Consider the following 16,778-nt stretch of genomic DNA (forward strand, 5'->3'; position numbering starts at 1 on the left):
GTATGTATGCAAATAAAAGCTGTTAAATATATTTTTTAAAAAAAAATGCATGGACTAAGATTGCTGCTTGAGCTAAAGCTAATGATCTTATAATAAAAATGAATCAATATGTTCCCATAGAATCAACTTTTTCTCATAATTATTGATGTGAATTTTTTTTTTATTAACAAATGTGATTTGCACAATAAAAGGTATACTCATGAACCGTGTCCTTATCTTTGAATTTCTCACACAAAATAGAATTAATGATGCTAGACTATAAACACTTTGACAGTTTGGAATTCATAAATGAAATTAAGATTTATAAAATTAAAATTATTTATTTTATTGTGTGCTTGAGTTCCCCTAAGTTGTTCAATGTTTTTTTTTATATATATATTTTTTTATTATTTTTTTAACAAAGATGATAAACAAATACTCCCTACGTTCTTTTTTTTATCTGTCATGTCATGAATAACCAAATCTCACGTACTAAGAAAGTTAGTTATTTCATATAATTTAATAAAAAATTAGTCATCTTTTTAAAATTACCCATAATTTAAATCTTCACATTTTTCTCATATTTAATTTCAAAAAAAGAATTAAAATTAAATGTCAGGGTAATTTGAAAAAAAACATTATAAATACTTTTTGATGTTTAAAAATGACAGAATAAAATAAAACATAAGTTTATGACAGATAAAAAGAAATGAAGGAAGGAGTATTTATTAGTTTATCTGTCACAAATGAGTTAATGTCTTGAATACACTTATTAAAATTGTGCGTGTTGGACGTGTAATGCCTCAACGTACACACAGAAACTAATACTTCGAATATATCTATTAAAAATGTACGTATATGAGTTAATATCTCAAACCCACACAAAAAATCTAATGCCTCGTTAAAGTGTGTGCATACTTAAATTAAAGCCTCGGACGTGCACTCACATTATTATTAACGATGGTTTTCTATTTCTATATTATTATTATTATTATTATTATTATTATAAAAGAATAAATTAGAAAGAGAGAAAGAGAGAGAGAGAGAGAGAGAGCGCGCGGCCTAGTGATGCGAACGAGAAGCCAGTCCCAGCGCAAGGAGGAATCGGAATCCGGTTCGTTCTCCCAATTCCCAAATCTCAATCCATCTTTGAACCACAGGGAACCCCGATTCCCTTTTTCCCCTCTTTTGCTTGATGTGATTGCGAACAATTTTGGTGTAGATTGTGATTTTTACGCTGTGTTGAAGATGAATGACTGTGGAATTTTTGTTGATAGGTTCGCTTGCTTCGGCGTCGAAGGAGGCCGTCGGCAAGCTGCTGAAGCGAGCACGGAAGGGATCTAAGGCCAAAGGGCAGCAAGAAGATGACATTTTAGTGGAGGTGTCTAAATTTAAGGTAAAGCTCTGTTTTTTTTTTTTTATGTTTCGCGCCTTTAGTGAGTGGAAAAGAGTCGCCTTTAGTGTTCTCGTTTTCTGGATATCAATCATTCCTTTTCTTGATAATCAAGTTGAGCTTTTTGTAGAAAAATTGTTTTGGCCTTGAAGCACATTGTAGAATATTTAGGCGAGACATTGTCTGATTTAATTATGTCTCAGTCCAGTGTTAAAGGATTTATCTTTTCTCGGAGGATCTTTGAAGCTTTTCTTTTCTTTTTCTTTTTTCATGTTAAGGAATTACCTAGAGAAAAAGATAAAAGGGATGAGGGGAATTCAGTAGGAAGAAAATCTATTGAAGGTGATGATGTAGAAGGAAGTGTCCGTCTCGGTGATGTGAATGAGTTTGATTGGGAAGATGGAGACATTTTAGCCTCAGAATCCAAAGAAGCGTATCTTCATGATTCTGAGAAAGAAATTACTGTCGAATTTACTGACTCACCATCAACTACTCAGCGGAAGCCATCTCGGAGGGCTACTGCCGAGGAGAAGGTATGTAATCCACAAGCATTTCATTTGGCAACTATGGATGATACAGTTGAATGCATGGATATGAAGTTTGGGTATGATGGTAGTTTTATTAAATTTGGAATTGTATCTTTTTGTCAGGAATTAGCAGAACTTGTGCATAAGGTCCACTTGTTGTGTCTATTGTCAAGGGGTAGGCTCGTTGATCAAGTTTGCAATGATCTTTTGATTCAGGTGGGTTGTCAAATCATTAACATGCTTATTGATTTTTTGTGGCTATTTGTTTCAACTAAATCTTATATTTTGATATGAATATTTTGGTGGCTGATGCTGGTATTGTCTTTAACTTCTTGTATCATGATAATTTGGCAGTATTATGTGTTTAAGGGACACATAGATACAGTTCATCTAAATAACTGTTAGTGTTTGCTTTTGCACTGGACAAAGGTTAAATCAGCTGTATGATGGCATATTTATTCATAAAGCCTCATGTTTTAAGTGATATAACTATTACAATCAATTAGGTTTCTTCTATATAATTGAGCCAGCTTTTAAGTTTATAGATTGACACAGTTAATGATATAGAGGTATTGAGAAGTGTCATATTGCAGGCTTCGTTGCTTTCACTTGTCCCACCGAGCCAATTGAACATTGCTGAGGTTCCAAGACTTAGGGCCTCTAGTTTGGGTTCTGTTGTGAATTGGGTAATTCATGCTACTTCAAAACTTGAACATTTTATTACTTGAAGGTTTATTTCTGTGTTACTCCTGGATATCTGACATTCTGGTCTTTTAATGCTTTTACTGTATAATTTTCCATATAGTTCCGGAACAATTTTCAAATTCAAAGCCATGACATTGACAGAGGGTCTTTTAAATCAAATCTTGCCTTTGCTCTTGACACTCGTGGAGGAACTGCTGAAGAGGTGTCACATTCTTTAGCTTCCTACTGATTATGAGTTTCGTTTTGTGTGGAAAATCATGTTTTTGAGTGAGAGATCTATTATTGAAGATCCACATTTTGGAGCTGAAATTAGAATGCCCTTTCATATGATATGACATGATATATGTTGGTGGGTGTTTTGTGTTATTTTAAGCAATTATCAGCTCTCACATTGTATGGAATTTATAGAATTTAAAAGCTTGTCAACTCTACCAGATGTGATTAAGTGATTCTTTGGCGTTATGAATCTTCATATGTGATCCTTATCATGAAAATCATATTACCTAATTTTAATATGGTCGCTAGCTTGCTCATGATATCATTAGTTAGTAGCATAGTCTTTACTCCCAAATGTTGAAATGTAATTACTGAGAGAGTTTTGAACATTAATACATGCTATATTTATTTACTTCAGTTATAATTTTGGTATACCATTTGCAGAACTAAATGTATGTTATTTGCACTTTCTTTCTTTACTTTAAATAAAAAAAAATGTTAAGCAAGGCATGGCTCATATCTGTTGCCATTGATAGCATGATATAACAGAATAGAAATATAAGCTGAAAAAAAAAATGCTATTCATTGATTGTTGTCTGGTTTGCTTCACTATTAAATAAATTCAATAATTATCTGCATTGAACTGCACATTCGCACATTCCATTTGTATTCTGCACAGTTGAATTGCAGGATTTGATCTCTGTGGTTTTTCCTGTGCTATTACATTTTAATGTGACAAATTATTTGCTACAAAATGCTTGGATCATAATTTGGTATTACTGATACTTCTGTCATATTTATATTCTAAGAAAATTAATTTTTATTACCACTAATATCTGTTCCTTTCTCTGGAAGATGGGAGAATAATTGAGAAATAAGGCATGAATTACATCATGGATGTTGATAGGGGATTGATCAAATGGGTTCGTTCATGCTTCTTTTCTCGTGTTTATTGAGATAGAACCTTTGTTTATGCAGGTTGCTGCACTGTCTGTGGCATTGTTCAGAGCTCTCAATTTAACTACACGGTTTGTAGTCTTATAACAAAAACAGAAAATTTATGCCTTTATGTTTCTATGATTCTATCTTTACATCTGGAATTTAGTTTGAGATTGAGGTGCTTCATGATATCATTTTCAATAATTGGAATACACAGCAGTCTTTGTACTCACTTTCATCATATTTGGTCGTGCATGAGCATTAGATCAACTTGGAAACCTTTGTACAATTTGAGCTTTCATACAACAACATGAAGAAGTTATGTTTCTTGTGCAACCTTTCATATAGTTAGATCATTCAACAAGTTTTTTTTTTCTAGGTTTGTTTCAGTTCTGGACGTTGCTTCTCTGAAGCCAGACACAGATGTGCCCGGATGCTCAAACACAGACGCACCGAGGTTGGATACCAAAATATTTTCTTCTGCTGTTGCCTCAAGTTCAGATGACGTGTCCCACAAAAATTTAACAAGGGGCAAACACCATAGCAATGATGGTAGACAAAGCTGCAAAAGAAGTCTGCCAAAAGGTCCGGCTTCTACTACCGGAGCAGAGGATGTGATATCCCGTGACTCAATGGCTAACAAACTTTGTAGTGACAAGTTGGAGTCTCATCCAGCCAAGTTTGCTGTAAGACCAAAAAGAAAAGGAGATGCTGAGTTTGAATTACAGTTGGAAATGGCTCTTTCGGCCACTGCAGCTGGGGTTGGTGCCAGTAATTCAATGTCACACATTGATGGATTATCTGGCAGCTCGTCACTTCCATCCCCTCCTAAAAAGTTGAAGAAAATTGTTTTCCCCGAACATGAATCAGTGATCCAAAGTAGTTCTTCTAGTGCTGTTTGGTCAAGGAAACTAGGGCCTCCCCAGTACTGGGCTGAAGTCTATTGTAATGGCGAGACATTGAATGGGAGGTGGATTCATGTTGATGCTGTGAATGGAATAGTTGATGGCGAGAGTGATGTGGAAGCTAGTGCTGCTGCCGGCAGGAAGCCTATTAAATATGTAGTTGCATTCTCTGGTGGTGGGGCTAAAGATGTGACTCGCAGGTTTGCTCTTGTGCTAACTTTTAGAGTTCATAATCTTTCTAATATTTCTCTATCAAGGCTTTCTTCTTGCAGAAATGATATCTTGTGATATATTTCTATAGAACTAACTATTGTAGAATGCCAATATATATATGCCCCTTCCCAGATTCTTACTATCTAGTATGCTAAAAAAAAAAAAATGCAAGAACAAGCACCTCATGAAGGACTTGAGATGTTCTGTTCTTTTTCTTTTCTTGAAAGGTAGGAGGGAATGTTTTAGGGGACATAAATAGCGGGAATGGTATGCTGTTGTGCTTATGAAGACATTGAGGCATTATGCTATTGCGTTTCTGTAGACCCTATGCACTGCAGCTTTCTTTTTTGTGAAGGAAATTGTACAGCTCTAGTCACCACGTTGATTATTATTGGAAACATCTATTTCATTATTTGGCTGAACATTGAAAAAAGAAATTTCATATGATGCTACTATTGGTGATAAATATTTAGGTACTGCATGCATTGGTATAAGATTGCCCCCCGTCGAGTAAATTCACGGTGGTGGGATGAAGTATTGGCACCTTTGAAGCGACTGGAATCTGATGCAACTGGAAGCATTGTTCACATGGAAGCATCAGAGAGAAAGGAAATGGAATCTGAAGAATGTTTAAATGTTGTAAACACGACAAGTGATATCATTGAAGATTCAAATAAGGTTGGTGCTGTTCAGAATTCTGGACTTGCTAATAGAAACGCTCTTGAAGACATGGAACTAGAAACAAGGGCATTGACAGAGCCTCTTCCGACTAATCAACAGGTATGATCAAACAACAGATGCATTTCTTGAACTATCAGTCTATGCATCAACTTTGTCTGAGGTTTATTTTCTCTTGTTTTAGGCCTATAAGAACCATCACCTATATGTTCTAGAGCGATGGCTCACCAAGTATCAAGTTCTTCATCCGAAGGGCCCGGTACTTGGTTACTGTTCTGGTCATCCTGTATATCCACGATCTTGTGTTCGAACACTGCAAACACGACACAAATGGTTGCGAGAAGGCCTGCAAGTCATGGCAAATGAATTTCCTGCTAAGGTCTTGTTAAATTCTGTATCTCTGTCTCTCTTTCTCTAGCTTGTGCGTTATGTTGGAGTGATTGTTTTCCCAGGTGGTGAAACATTCAAAGAAATTTGTTAAAATGAGGACATCTGAACTTGAAGATGCGAGTGCAACTGGAGAAGAAAACAGTGAAGCAACCATGGAACTTTATGGGAGGTGGCAAACAGAGCCATTACGTCTTCCTTGTGCTAAAAATGGTATTGTGCCGAAGGTAACACATTCTGCAAACTAAACTTTTTATCATGTCGAACTATCTTATCATCTGATTTCCCTGTGTAATTGATCATAAGTCTACCCATATTTTCATACTGATCAATCTAGAATGAGCGCGGCCAAGTGGATGTATGGTCTGAGAAGTGTCTTCCACCTGGTACTGTACACCTGAAGTTTCCTAGACTGGTTCCGGTTGCCCGAAGACTCGAAATTGACTTTGCACCTGCCATGGTTGGCTTTGAATTTCGCAACGGCCGTTCTGTTCCCATTTTCGAAGGGATTGTAGTCTGTTCAGAGTTCAAAGATGCTATCTTGGCGGTAATAATATATATATGAATTGTTTTATCATAGAGGCTCTTAACGTTCATCTTAATTGCTTGCTTATGGTTTTGCATATGTGATCTATAGGCATTTGCGGAAGAAGAAGAAAGGAGAGAAGCCGAAGAAAAAAGGCGGTTTGAATCCGAAGCACTATCCAGATGGTTTCAGCTATTGTCCTCCATTATTACCAGGCAACGTTTGCAGAACTCCTATGTCGAATTTTCATCTCCAAATGCCTTAGACAACCCTCACATCGATGAAAACGACAAATCTAATGACGACAAAAAGCAAAGCATGTCTGATGATCTCAAATCCTCGCAAAATGCTGCAAGCATTATGCCAATTCGTGATCATCACGAGCATGTCTTCCTTATCGAGGACCAGAGTTTCGACGAAGAAAGCTTCATTCAAACAAAGAGATGCCGGTGCGGGTTTTCTGTTCAAGTGGAAGAGTTGTAGGAGCATGGTTCAGACATCATGTGAGTTCTATGCTATCATACTCAAATGAGAATGTCGTCTTCTTGTTTTGCTAATATATATATATATATATAATTATCCGTAGGGGAAGTTTGTGAAATTTCATTTACTCATTATCATTTAACATACAAAATGAATGATAATGTATTGAATCTTGATCTCATTGTCACTATAAACACTTGACATACAAAACAAATAATAAATGTTTATATAAAAAAAATTAATTAATTATTAAGAGGTATACATATACATGTACTAATTTAAATAAAAATTAAAATTTTAAAATATGTTTATCTTAAGCAAAATTAATTAATTAATTATTATAAATAAAGATATACATATATCAAATACATGTTCTAATTTAAATAGAAATCAAAATTTTAAAATTTTTTTTATCTTAATCAATTCAGTCTGGAGATCAACCAACCAAATATTGTCAAATTTATTTATCTTAACAATATATTATCTTAATTCCATTAGGATTTGGCTTGATGATGTGATTAAGATAAACATATTTTAAAATTTTGATTTCTATTTAAATTAGGACATGTAATTGATATATATAGAGAAGTAAGAACTCCAAATCTTTTTATACATCATAGCTGACAATTCATAGAATAAGCTTTTTGGGATATTGACCAAAGCTTTTGGTATAGGATCTGTGCCAATTATTTGTCATGGGGGAGAAGAGTATTTAGAACGAGTGAAGTGCCTCAGGCTTGTTTAGTTATTGTGAGATTTACTCTGAACCGCTGGCATGAAGATAGCAAGATTGATGCAATTTACTTAAATCCTGAAGGGAGTGCACAAGATTCAAATAAGGTGAGTTGATTGATTTTCCAAATTACACTGATTAGGCCAAGCATGCTATTAATAATTATTCCAATAAGTTATCCCATGGGAAGCTAATGGAAAGGGTTGGACAGTAATCTTAATTTCTATAAATCATTGGTGGAATTATGATGTTCAGGAGACCAACACCTTTCATTTTCTATACGGGGAGGTAGAAATTTTCTTTATGAGATATCAAGCTGCTTGGAGGGATTCCTATTTGTGGCAATATGTATGATGAATTCATCCCTACTAATGACATATTTTACTATAAAGAAATTTCTGACTTTTCAATTTTGAGAAACCTTTTTGATGTCTATCAATGCCTTGCAAGGCAAGAATTTTCCCAAAATAACAAAGGCGTGTCTTTTGCTAATTAGGTAGACTTTTTAGGAAAAGAACAAAATTTGATTCAAAATCTAATCCTCGACCTAAACCCTCTCCAGATGTTGATTTAACGGCTTTTGTGTGGCTCTTTGGATTTGTTATTTCATCGTGCCAAGAAGAGATAATGTGATTAGGTCAACCGTTTTCATAATGGCTTCTGATGTTGTGCATGGAAAAAAGATTGCTTTTGCTCCCGTGGGATTGAATGCGATGATCAATAATAGGAAAATAGTTGTAAAAAATTCAAGACCTTTCTTATTATTGACCATGGCATTCAACGTCACATATATGTGCACGGGAACAAAAGCAATCTTTTTTCCATACATAACAGAAGCCATCATGAACACTGTTGGCCTAATCACATTATGTCTCCTTGGCATGATGAAATAACAAATCCAAAGTGCTATAAAAGCCGCTAAATCAACATCTTGAGAGGGTTTTGGAGGAGATCATATTTTGAATCAAATTTTGTTCTCTTTCTACAAAAGCCTATCCAATTATCAAAAGGCACGCATTTGTTGGGAAAAATCTTACCTTATAAGTCATTGATAGATATCAAAAAGATTTTTCAAAGCTAAAAAGTCAGAAATTCCTCTCTGGTGAAATATGTGATGAATTCATCATATATATCGCCACAAATAGGAAGCCCTTCAAGCAGCTTGATATCCCACAAAGAAATTCCTATCTCCCAATGTAGGAAATGAAAGGTGTTAGTCTCTTAACACCATAATTCCACCAATGATTTATATAAATTAAGATTTATGTTGTAAGATATAATCCTTTCCACTAGCTCCCCATGGGATAACTCATTGGAATAATTATTAATAACACGCTTTGCCCAATCAGAGTAATATGGAAAATCAATCAATTCACTAATACCTCATAGGCGGCCAAGTTCACGGTGAAGCAGTTGGAATTCCCTATACTTCAGAGCTGTGAAAGAGCACTCTTCTTAGAAGATGGATTAATTCAATTTATTATTTCATTAACTTTCAAAAATGAAGTTATTATTTTATTTTTATTTTTTTTAGTATTTTATTGTATTAATTAACAACAAATTGCGGTTGTTTTTATTTCCTGATTCCTAATTGAACTCCAAATTCTAATTCTATTGTTTGGGGGAGATCAAGTGAAATGTGTTTGATAAATGGGTATTATTATTATTGTTATTATTATAGTTTTATCAGAATTTACTAAGCTAACATAACACATCCTGATTGGTAAAGAAATGTGCATCAAGTGCCAGGTTCATATAGCAAATAAAATAAAAGTTTTACCATGCAAGTACTTTGCACAAATTCAACATGATGGTCTATGGTCACAAAGATATGAAACTAAAGCTAAATTAGACAGGGAATTCATCTTCTGAGTATGAACAAACCATGCTCAATATGTTGTTGTCAATCAAAGTTTTAATTTCCTGAAGATGGAAATAGTTACAAAGCAGTGAAAGGAAACTCAAATATTAGAACCCATCAGGTATTAAAGCTGCATGCATTAACAAATCATAATAAGAATATAACATTACAGTTTAGACTTCTCCTTGAATAACACAATTATGCATGTTCGACTGTCTTTGCCTTATGGAACATAAAATTAAGCAAGGTCTAAGATTAATTAGGTTTGAATCAGAAGCAGTTTTTACAGCCTATAAAGATTAAAATTCCAGTAATACAACACTAAAATATCCACTAAATAGTGAACAACACAACCAGAAATCTCCATCAGTAATTGTACTTCTTTTAACTTAATAAAAATGACCATGGCATCACTCATGCTTGTAGACTGGAATTACGGTTGTGTTTCAAACTTGAAATTGGATGAGAAGCAATACGAGAACAATAGTTTGAAATGAAATATCCATTGCGCAGAGATTGTGAAAGCATATAGCAACAAGTATAGAGTTATATGAGGCAAATGAATATAACCAAAAAATTTACTGACTTATTAATAATGAACACTGATCCAATAAAGAACGCACGAAAAAAATTCTACCAAGATGGACTTCTTCTCTGCATTTAGGTATACTACTCCGAGTATCTTAACATGACAATACCATGTAGTACATCAGGCTTTGATAAAGTTTGCAACCAAGCCATAATTAGCATAAATATCTTAGCATAGTCAGAACAATAGCTTGATGATCATAAGCTCAAAAACTTGCCACATATATAAGCTGCACATTTCTATAATTTTTTTTTTTAAAACTTCATGCTTAATTCATGCCATAGTTGTTGTGGAATGCAAACAACATGAATCAACAGAAAGCAAAGCATTGAAACAGAACTGAAACATATCATGAGAAATTATAAAAATCTATTTACAAAATTAGGTCAGCAATGTGAAAAGCAAAGCATGATCACAAACTCACACCACTTGCAAGTAATATGAGCTATAAATACATATCAACACTAACAGACCAAAATCTATGCATCCTGCAGAACTGCAAGAAATAGTGATAAATTGCAACATATAGCTAAAATATTATGATAATAAAATGACAAAAATTGATCATAAACTTGATGAAGCAAAGCTGGCAATGCCTCTGGTTGGTTATTTTTCTCTAATTCTTGATTAATGTAATTTTCTCACTAATGTAATGTTCTCCAAGTTTTTTTTTGTAAGAAGACTACCTCCATCTTGCAAAAAGCCCAAGGTTCAACTCCAAATTTCCAGGTATCCAATCAAAATTTATAAAAAGGGGGAAAAAAAATCAAAACTTGGCAAATTTCAACCTAGGTTTCAGAAATTCACAATCCGAGTTCCACCTTGCAAATCTCATACATAAAGAAACAAAACCTAAATCATTTGAATTACAATCTCAATCGAAATCCAAAGTCTTAACATTCAATTGATTAATTCGATTATTAAAAAATTAGAAAGAGTTGCAGAACATGCAGAAGATCCACGAACAAGCACTACAAGAGATGCAAATCTCAACTAAAGCTACAAATAATAAAAAAATTTTGCTCAAATCGAGACAAATAAATCCAAAAAAACGCAAATCGTAGAGATCGCGGAAGCATCAACGACAAAAGGGAAGGAGACGAGCCTGAAAGAAGGAGATCGGATCAAGCGATCAATCCTGACGCTTGAGGTTCTCGACATGCTGCTCAAGCTGATCGATCTTGCAAGCGAGATTCGTGACAGCGAAGAGGAGCCAGTAGAGGACGAGGGCGGAGGCGAGTAGGATGCCATTGCGCTGGCTCTTGAGGGTGGATTTCTGGTGGCGGAGATGCTCGGATGGGGTGCAGGCATGCTCCTGGTCGCACGTCGGCCGAGTCTCGTACTTCCAGTAAACGTCCATGAGGAGAAAGAGGCAGAAGGGGACGATGGAGAGGAGTGGCTTGAGGACGGAGCGGACGACGGCAATGAGGCCCTTGCGAAGGCGACCGATGCCGGGGAGGGTGATGAAGAGGAGCATTATCGCCTCCGCCGCCGTGGCGTAGCCGAGCACCACCCACTCTAGCGCCATGGATGTGAATCCAGAACGGGAAACGCGGGGAAATGAGGGAGAATTGTGATATATTTATAGTTGTTTTTTTAATAAGTAACAAAATAAACATTTCCCATCACGAACCAACAGGTCGTTGTAGTATAGTGGTGAGTATTCCCGCCTGTCACGCGGGTGACCCGGGTTCGATCCCCGGCAACGGCGCTTAGTTTTTTTTAATTACGTTTTAATTGGGAAAAATAAAAAATACTAAGGCTGGTTATACAGAAAAGGACCTCAATTTTTTTGCTATGGAATTATTATTAATTTCCAATATATTATCTTTAAATACATGGTTTTTTTTTGTTTTTTCCTCCCGGGGAATATACAAATATTATGAGGTAAAAAGTTAAATAATAAAAAAAATGAAGAAAATGTTATTTATGTTTTCTAAAAAATATTTTTAATTTTTTAAAAATGAGAGATATTGACGACCACTTATTTATTTAGCTTATTTCACGATTGTATATGTGTCTAACACATGTTTTATCATATTTTGTTAAAAATAAAAAAAATTGTTTTGGGTTTTAAGTTACATTGCTTTTAAGTTTCATTTTAATAAATGTACAATACTTTTTGTCCTTATTGAAAAGAATAATCTGAAAATAATTTATATTATTATTGTTAATTAATTTGGGAGTGAATTATGCATTCTCCATCCATCTATTAATTCCCTTCACGTCTCTTCCATCCATAGGATTTTAAACACAACAACTTTATTATTAAAAACAAAATTTGGGGTCTATTTTGCATAAAATGACATTAAATAAGTCAGAGAAAGCCTTTGTGACACTGATCACCAATCCAACTTTGTACTCTTCTATTAATAAGTAACATCTGGCTGTGACTTCCAAGTATTTATTTTATAATCTCACAAGCTAAGCAACATGACTTCCAATCATTTTTCCTTTGAGTAAAAATTAAGTTCATTTTTATATAATCTTTTTTAAGAAAATAAAAACATAAAAAAAATATAATACAAGAAAAAAAAACATTTGATTTATTGGCACTTGTAAAAAAAATATTTTATAGAAATTTTCATTACCCAGGTTCAAAATAAGAGATAGTACTAAAAATAATCATCTGTTATCATAGTAGACTTGCAACTTAATTTTTACATATAATGGGTGAGTGTACATGAAACCGAACGTTGTATAATAAGTAGTGCCAAAAAAAAATCTTTGGTTATCGGAGTGGATTTATAACTCAATCTTATATATATTGGGTGGATGATATGCACAATCCAACAATCAACTTTTAGTGGTGTACCAGTCTTAGATACACGGCTTAGCACACTCTGGGCTTGTTTGGATTAGCTTTTAGAAAATCCAGAAGTGTTATTTTATAAATTAATTAAGCATTTCTGGGTTCAAAAAAACTTGTTTGTTTGGCTTTTCTGCAAAAACAAAAGATGAAAAAAAAACTGCTTTTTTTAGCTTTTTTATTTTTAGAGCTAGTCATGGTTAGGTTCTGAAAAAAAAAATGTTTTTTTAGCTTATTTTTAAAATTTCTGTTTTTATAAAAAAAATTAATCGAAACACAAAATAAAAAAAAATACTTAACTTACTTTAAAAAAGTATTTTTTTCCCAGGAGCACTTCTACTAAAAAAACACTTTTTCGATAAGTTAATTAAAACTATATCTTTATAATATATATATATATAATGCATGAAAAAAAACACAGTTTTTTTTTTTTTTAAAAAAATATTTTTGTAGTTATTATCAATCAAATCGAAGTTTTAGTTTAAGAGCACGAATCTCAAAGAAATATCAATGGTGTGCATGCCAGTTAAAACAGCAGGTTAATTGACGTATTTAGCCCCTTCCCTCCAGACGGTACGCTGTCTTTGAGGCACAGAGATCCAACTCATCCACCCAATTCTTCCCTCCTTCCACGTGCCTCGCACGTGTCAAACTGGTCGTTCCGCCGCTTCCCACGCTGGCCCATATTTAACCTTCCCGTGTGCCCGAGCACACCACACCAAACCAAACCCCTCGACGGCGGCGGCGGCGGCGGCGGCGATGACTCCGTCTTATCTCCTCCTCGTCCTCCTCCTCCTCAGCGTCTGCTCCTCCGCGGTAAGCTCACCGCTCTCCATCACCACCACCACCACCCCCACCGCCTACGAAGTTCTCGAGTCCTATGGCCTCCCCATCGGCCTCCTCCCTCGGGGTGCTCTCGGCTACGAGCTCGACCGCTCCACCGGCGCCTTCACCGCATACCTCAACGGCAGCTGCGCCTTCTCCATCCGAGGATCGTATGAGCTCCGCTACCAGTCCACCATCTCCGGCCGCATATCGCGAGGCCGGTTGCGTGCCCTGAAGGGGGTGAGCGTCAAGTTCCTGCTCTTCTGGATCGGCATCATCGAGGTCGATCGCCGTGGCGACCAGCTCCAGTTCTCCGTGGGGATCACGTCAGCGGACTTCGGGGTTGATAACTTTGATGAATGCCCGCAGTGCGGCTGCGGGATGGATTGCGATCGCTTGAACGGATTGCCCGATGGTGATCGGATGTCGTTGAGGCGGCTGTCTTCATCGATTTAAGGTTAGGGTCTTTTTGTTTTTTTTCCTTATTTTCGGAATAAAGGTGGATGATTGGATTGGTAATTGACTTCAGATCTTTGTCTCTATTGATTGTTTTCTTCAAGATCGATCTTGTTTTGTGGATTATTTACGTGTTTGTTGATGAAATTAGGGTTTTAAATTAGGAACGCAAGTTGTTTGTTAATGTAGTTTGTTGTAGGCTTGCTTTTTAGGGAAAATAGAAGAGAAGACAAGCAATAAAGAAAGAAATTTGTTATCTTGTGTCTAAGTGGAAGACATTAAGATGGAGACGCAAGTGATGGTTGCCAAATTTTTATTTACTTGTTTCTTTACTCTACTTAAATCATTTTAGTTTTTCTTTAAAAAAAATGATATTCTTTTGAATAAATTTGGTTTTTTGTTAGTCTTGATCACATGTTGATCTACTACTGTGGAACAAAGGAGGTGGCTTTTGTGGCATGGCTGCCAAATGGTATGCTTTCTCTAAAGGTTCTCGGTGGGACTTGAAGAAAATCAATATTTCTCGAGCTATGAGCTTTTTGTTAGTCTTGTTACAATTGGATTGATTGAGGATAGAATATGCTTTAGTTTAAGGAGGCAACTGGAAAATAGCATACTTTTGTTGTGTCTACTTTGATGGATAAAAATAGAACAGTACAAAGATACTGATCTCACTTGATATTATTTCACTATTTGGATACTTGTATAGAACGAGTTCTATAAGCCTAATGCTTTACATGATGGGTGGGAAGACAAAGAAATTTATGCCATTAGTTGAGCAAATGACTTATCAAACTGATGTCACAATAGCTTTTTTATACTTACCATGGAGCGTAAAGCTAAATTCAACTATGGACACCCAAGCTGTAAAACAAGTGAAACATTTTTCTTAGCATCTGGCAATAAAGTTTGCAGAATTTCGTATGGTTATCCTTGGCATTTATCAGAAGGATTAAGAGGCAAATGGGCAGTATCTTAATTAGATATATAATGTTGTAGAACAGTTGAGAATTACCTGATAATATCAATCAGTTCATTTTGTTCGACCAAATTTTTAAGATTATTGAATAGAACAATTTGATGTAAGCACACAAATGGAATTTTTTCACAGCCGGTTATGATAATAACACTTTTGCTACTTTTGTTGAACATGTCAATGGAGGTGCAGAGCGTGAGAAATTTTTAACCTAATCTAGCCTTTGAATGTTCTTTGAGGCATCATTTATTTCACTAGTTTATTTTGATTGACCAACTATGAGATTGAGTGGCACTTAAAATGATGCTTCAGAAATAGTCCTGCATCACTGTCGTGGATTTTTAACAAATACTTAGCTAACCAATTGTTAAGACAAGTTTTTACTTGCACGATAGATCAAATGGTCCTTATCCAAATTGTGAAGACTTGCTATAATTTTATATTTCTGGTCAACATTAGAAATTTGACTATCATGCTTGTCAAACAGGATGAGCAGTCTTTGAATTTGTCTTCAAAGAACTTCATAATATGTCATGCTTTTTAATTACTTTGATTCCCATTTTGCTTGGCCTGATGTAAAATCCTACTTTCTTTCAGGTTTGTTTGGACTTTGGTGGCCTGTCAAACTTGATGATATTTCAGCCCCATCAATGCTTATGTTTTCCTACGTGTTCATCACCACTCAAGTATCTTATTTCTTGTGGTTTTCATTTCCTGTACAATGTGATTGTATACAAGACATTTTCAGGCTACCTTTGTTTTCTTTTGGTGATGAAATTACCAAATTTATGTGGTGTTTGGCATGTTCTAAGTGATTATGGCGAAATCATGAACCTTTTGTTATATTAGCAGTTCATAGAACTATGTAGATCCAGAGATCTCTTTCGACGATAAAGTTGCTGCAACACTTACCGTTTTACATTCTCTAAGAGAACAATACCAATTTGATCAAGTTATCTTTCTTATTTGAGTTGCAGCTCTAGAAGTACATGGACAAGGCTCAGCCTCAAACTGATTTGGTAGACAGGATTAACTCTCTCATTTCAGTTACATCAGCACCATGGCAGCTGTTCGCAGGTCGGTAATATCCTGTGACAGGATCAGGCACCCAGGCAGGTGAAGCTGAAGAAGCAGACGGACCAGCAGACTCTTTCTTGTTCTTGATTGTCACTATCTTCTCCTCTACAGCCGCCACTGCTGCCACCGATGCATAGTAACATCTCCTGCAATGATGTAAAGGAAAAGGAAAAAAAACCAAACATGTTAGATCAATTGGTCAAGCTATCGTAACTTAATTATTGTTTGTGCGCTTCAGTGTATATACCTGCTGATACCGAGTCCGGTGCTATCCATGAAGACTCTAATGAGGCTGGTGCTTGCAAGGGTATGAGCCATTACTTCTATGCTTGTGTGACAAATGACTGGTTCTTTGTATATATATATATATATGTATAGAGCTCAGGCTTGAAACTTTTTGGAGAAGAGGAGGGAAATGAAGACAAGTGGGTGGAAGGTAATGAAACAGTGAAGCATTCAATACTTTGTGTTGTCAGCAGAAGCCCTCCACTCAGAGGGGGA

General features: G+C 35.5%; 4 protein-coding genes and 1 non-coding gene across 6 annotated transcripts; 3 read left to right on the forward strand and 2 right to left on the reverse strand.

Moving 5' to 3' along the window:
* The first annotated feature begins 1,015 nt into the window (after positions 1-1,015).
* On the forward strand, positions 1,016-9,279 carry LOC120263439 (DNA repair protein RAD4). Of its 2 annotated transcripts, XM_039271344.1 has the most exons (14): positions 1,016-1,093; positions 1,257-1,375; positions 1,651-1,905; positions 2,023-2,115; positions 2,493-2,585; positions 2,705-2,806; positions 3,799-3,848; positions 4,139-4,864; positions 5,351-5,657; positions 5,740-5,934; positions 6,008-6,169; positions 6,280-6,489; positions 6,580-6,971; positions 7,626-9,279. In XM_039271344.1, exons 1-13 carry the CDS (start codon positions 1,048-1,050, stop codon positions 6,949-6,951), a joined length of 2,730 nt encoding a protein of 909 aa, XP_039127278.1. In that variant the 5' UTR covers positions 1,016-1,047; the 3' UTR covers positions 6,952-6,971; positions 7,626-9,279. The 2 variants fall into 2 exon arrangements, with proteins under 2 accessions (XP_039127278.1, XP_039127277.1); XM_039271343.1 differs by lacking the exon at positions 7,626-9,279 and having other exon boundaries at positions 6,580-7,098.
* A 1,748-nt stretch (positions 9,280-11,027) lies between these two features.
* Positions 11,028-11,682, reverse strand: LOC120263316. The gene has a single exon (XM_039271182.1). The coding sequence runs from the start codon at positions 11,660-11,662 to the stop codon at positions 11,267-11,269; it is 396 nt and encodes a 131-aa protein (XP_039127116.1). The 5' UTR covers positions 11,663-11,682; the 3' UTR covers positions 11,028-11,266.
* Positions 11,683-11,773: 91 nt separating this feature from the next.
* Positions 11,774-11,845, forward strand: TRNAD-GUC. Its single transcript has one exon. It is a non-coding gene; the product is annotated as a tRNA-Asp (tRNA).
* A 1,634-nt stretch (positions 11,846-13,479) lies between these two features.
* Positions 13,480-16,003, forward strand: LOC120263508. Its single transcript, XM_039271441.1, has 2 exons — positions 13,480-14,225; positions 15,798-16,003. The coding sequence occupies exon 1, from the start codon at positions 13,703-13,705 to the stop codon at positions 14,222-14,224; it is 522 nt and encodes a 173-aa protein (XP_039127375.1). The 5' UTR covers positions 13,480-13,702; the 3' UTR covers position 14,225; positions 15,798-16,003.
* A 140-nt stretch (positions 16,004-16,143) lies between these two features.
* Positions 16,144-16,677, reverse strand: LOC120263509 (late embryogenesis abundant protein Lea5-like). The gene is made up of 2 exons (XM_039271442.1): positions 16,525-16,677; positions 16,144-16,423 (listed from the first exon to the last, which is right to left on the reverse strand). The coding sequence occupies exons 1-2, from the start codon at positions 16,593-16,595 to the stop codon at positions 16,207-16,209; spliced, it is 288 nt and encodes a 95-aa protein (XP_039127376.1). The 5' UTR covers positions 16,596-16,677; the 3' UTR covers positions 16,144-16,206.
* Between the last annotated feature and the right edge of the window lie 101 nt (positions 16,678-16,778).

Source organism: Dioscorea cayenensis, chromosome 6, assembly GCF_009730915.1.
Source record: "Dioscorea cayenensis subsp. rotundata cultivar TDr96_F1 chromosome 6, TDr96_F1_v2_PseudoChromosome.rev07_lg8_w22 25.fasta, whole genome shotgun sequence".
Classification (NCBI taxonomy): domain Eukaryota; kingdom Viridiplantae; phylum Streptophyta; class Magnoliopsida; order Dioscoreales; family Dioscoreaceae; genus Dioscorea; species Dioscorea cayenensis.

Coding starts and splice junctions, on each gene's coding strand:
- LOC120263508 (XM_039271441.1), top strand. CDS start 13,703: ATGACTCCGTCTTATCTCCTCCTCGTCCTCCTCCTCCTCAGCGTCTGC.
- LOC120263509 (XM_039271442.1), bottom strand. CDS start 16,595: ATGGCTCATACCCTTGCAAGCACCAGCCTCATTAGAGTCTTCATGGAT. Junction 16,424..16,524: donor ACCGGACTCGGTATCAGCAG/GTATATACACTG, acceptor ACATCATTGCAG/GAGATGTTACTATGCATCGG.
- LOC120263439 (XM_039271344.1), top strand. CDS start 1,048: ATGCGAACGAGAAGCCAGTCCCAGCGCAAGGAGGAATCGGAATCCG. Junction 2,807..3,798: donor GTGGAGGAACTGCTGAAGAG/GTGTCACATTCT, acceptor TTGTTTATGCAG/GTTGCTGCACTGTCTGTGGC. Junction 5,658..5,739: donor CTCTTCCGACTAATCAACAG/GTATGATCAAAC, acceptor CTCTTGTTTTAG/GCCTATAAGAACCATCACCT.
- LOC120263316 (XM_039271182.1), bottom strand. CDS start 11,662: ATGGCGCTAGAGTGGGTGGTGCTCGGCTACGCCACGGCGGCGGAGGCG.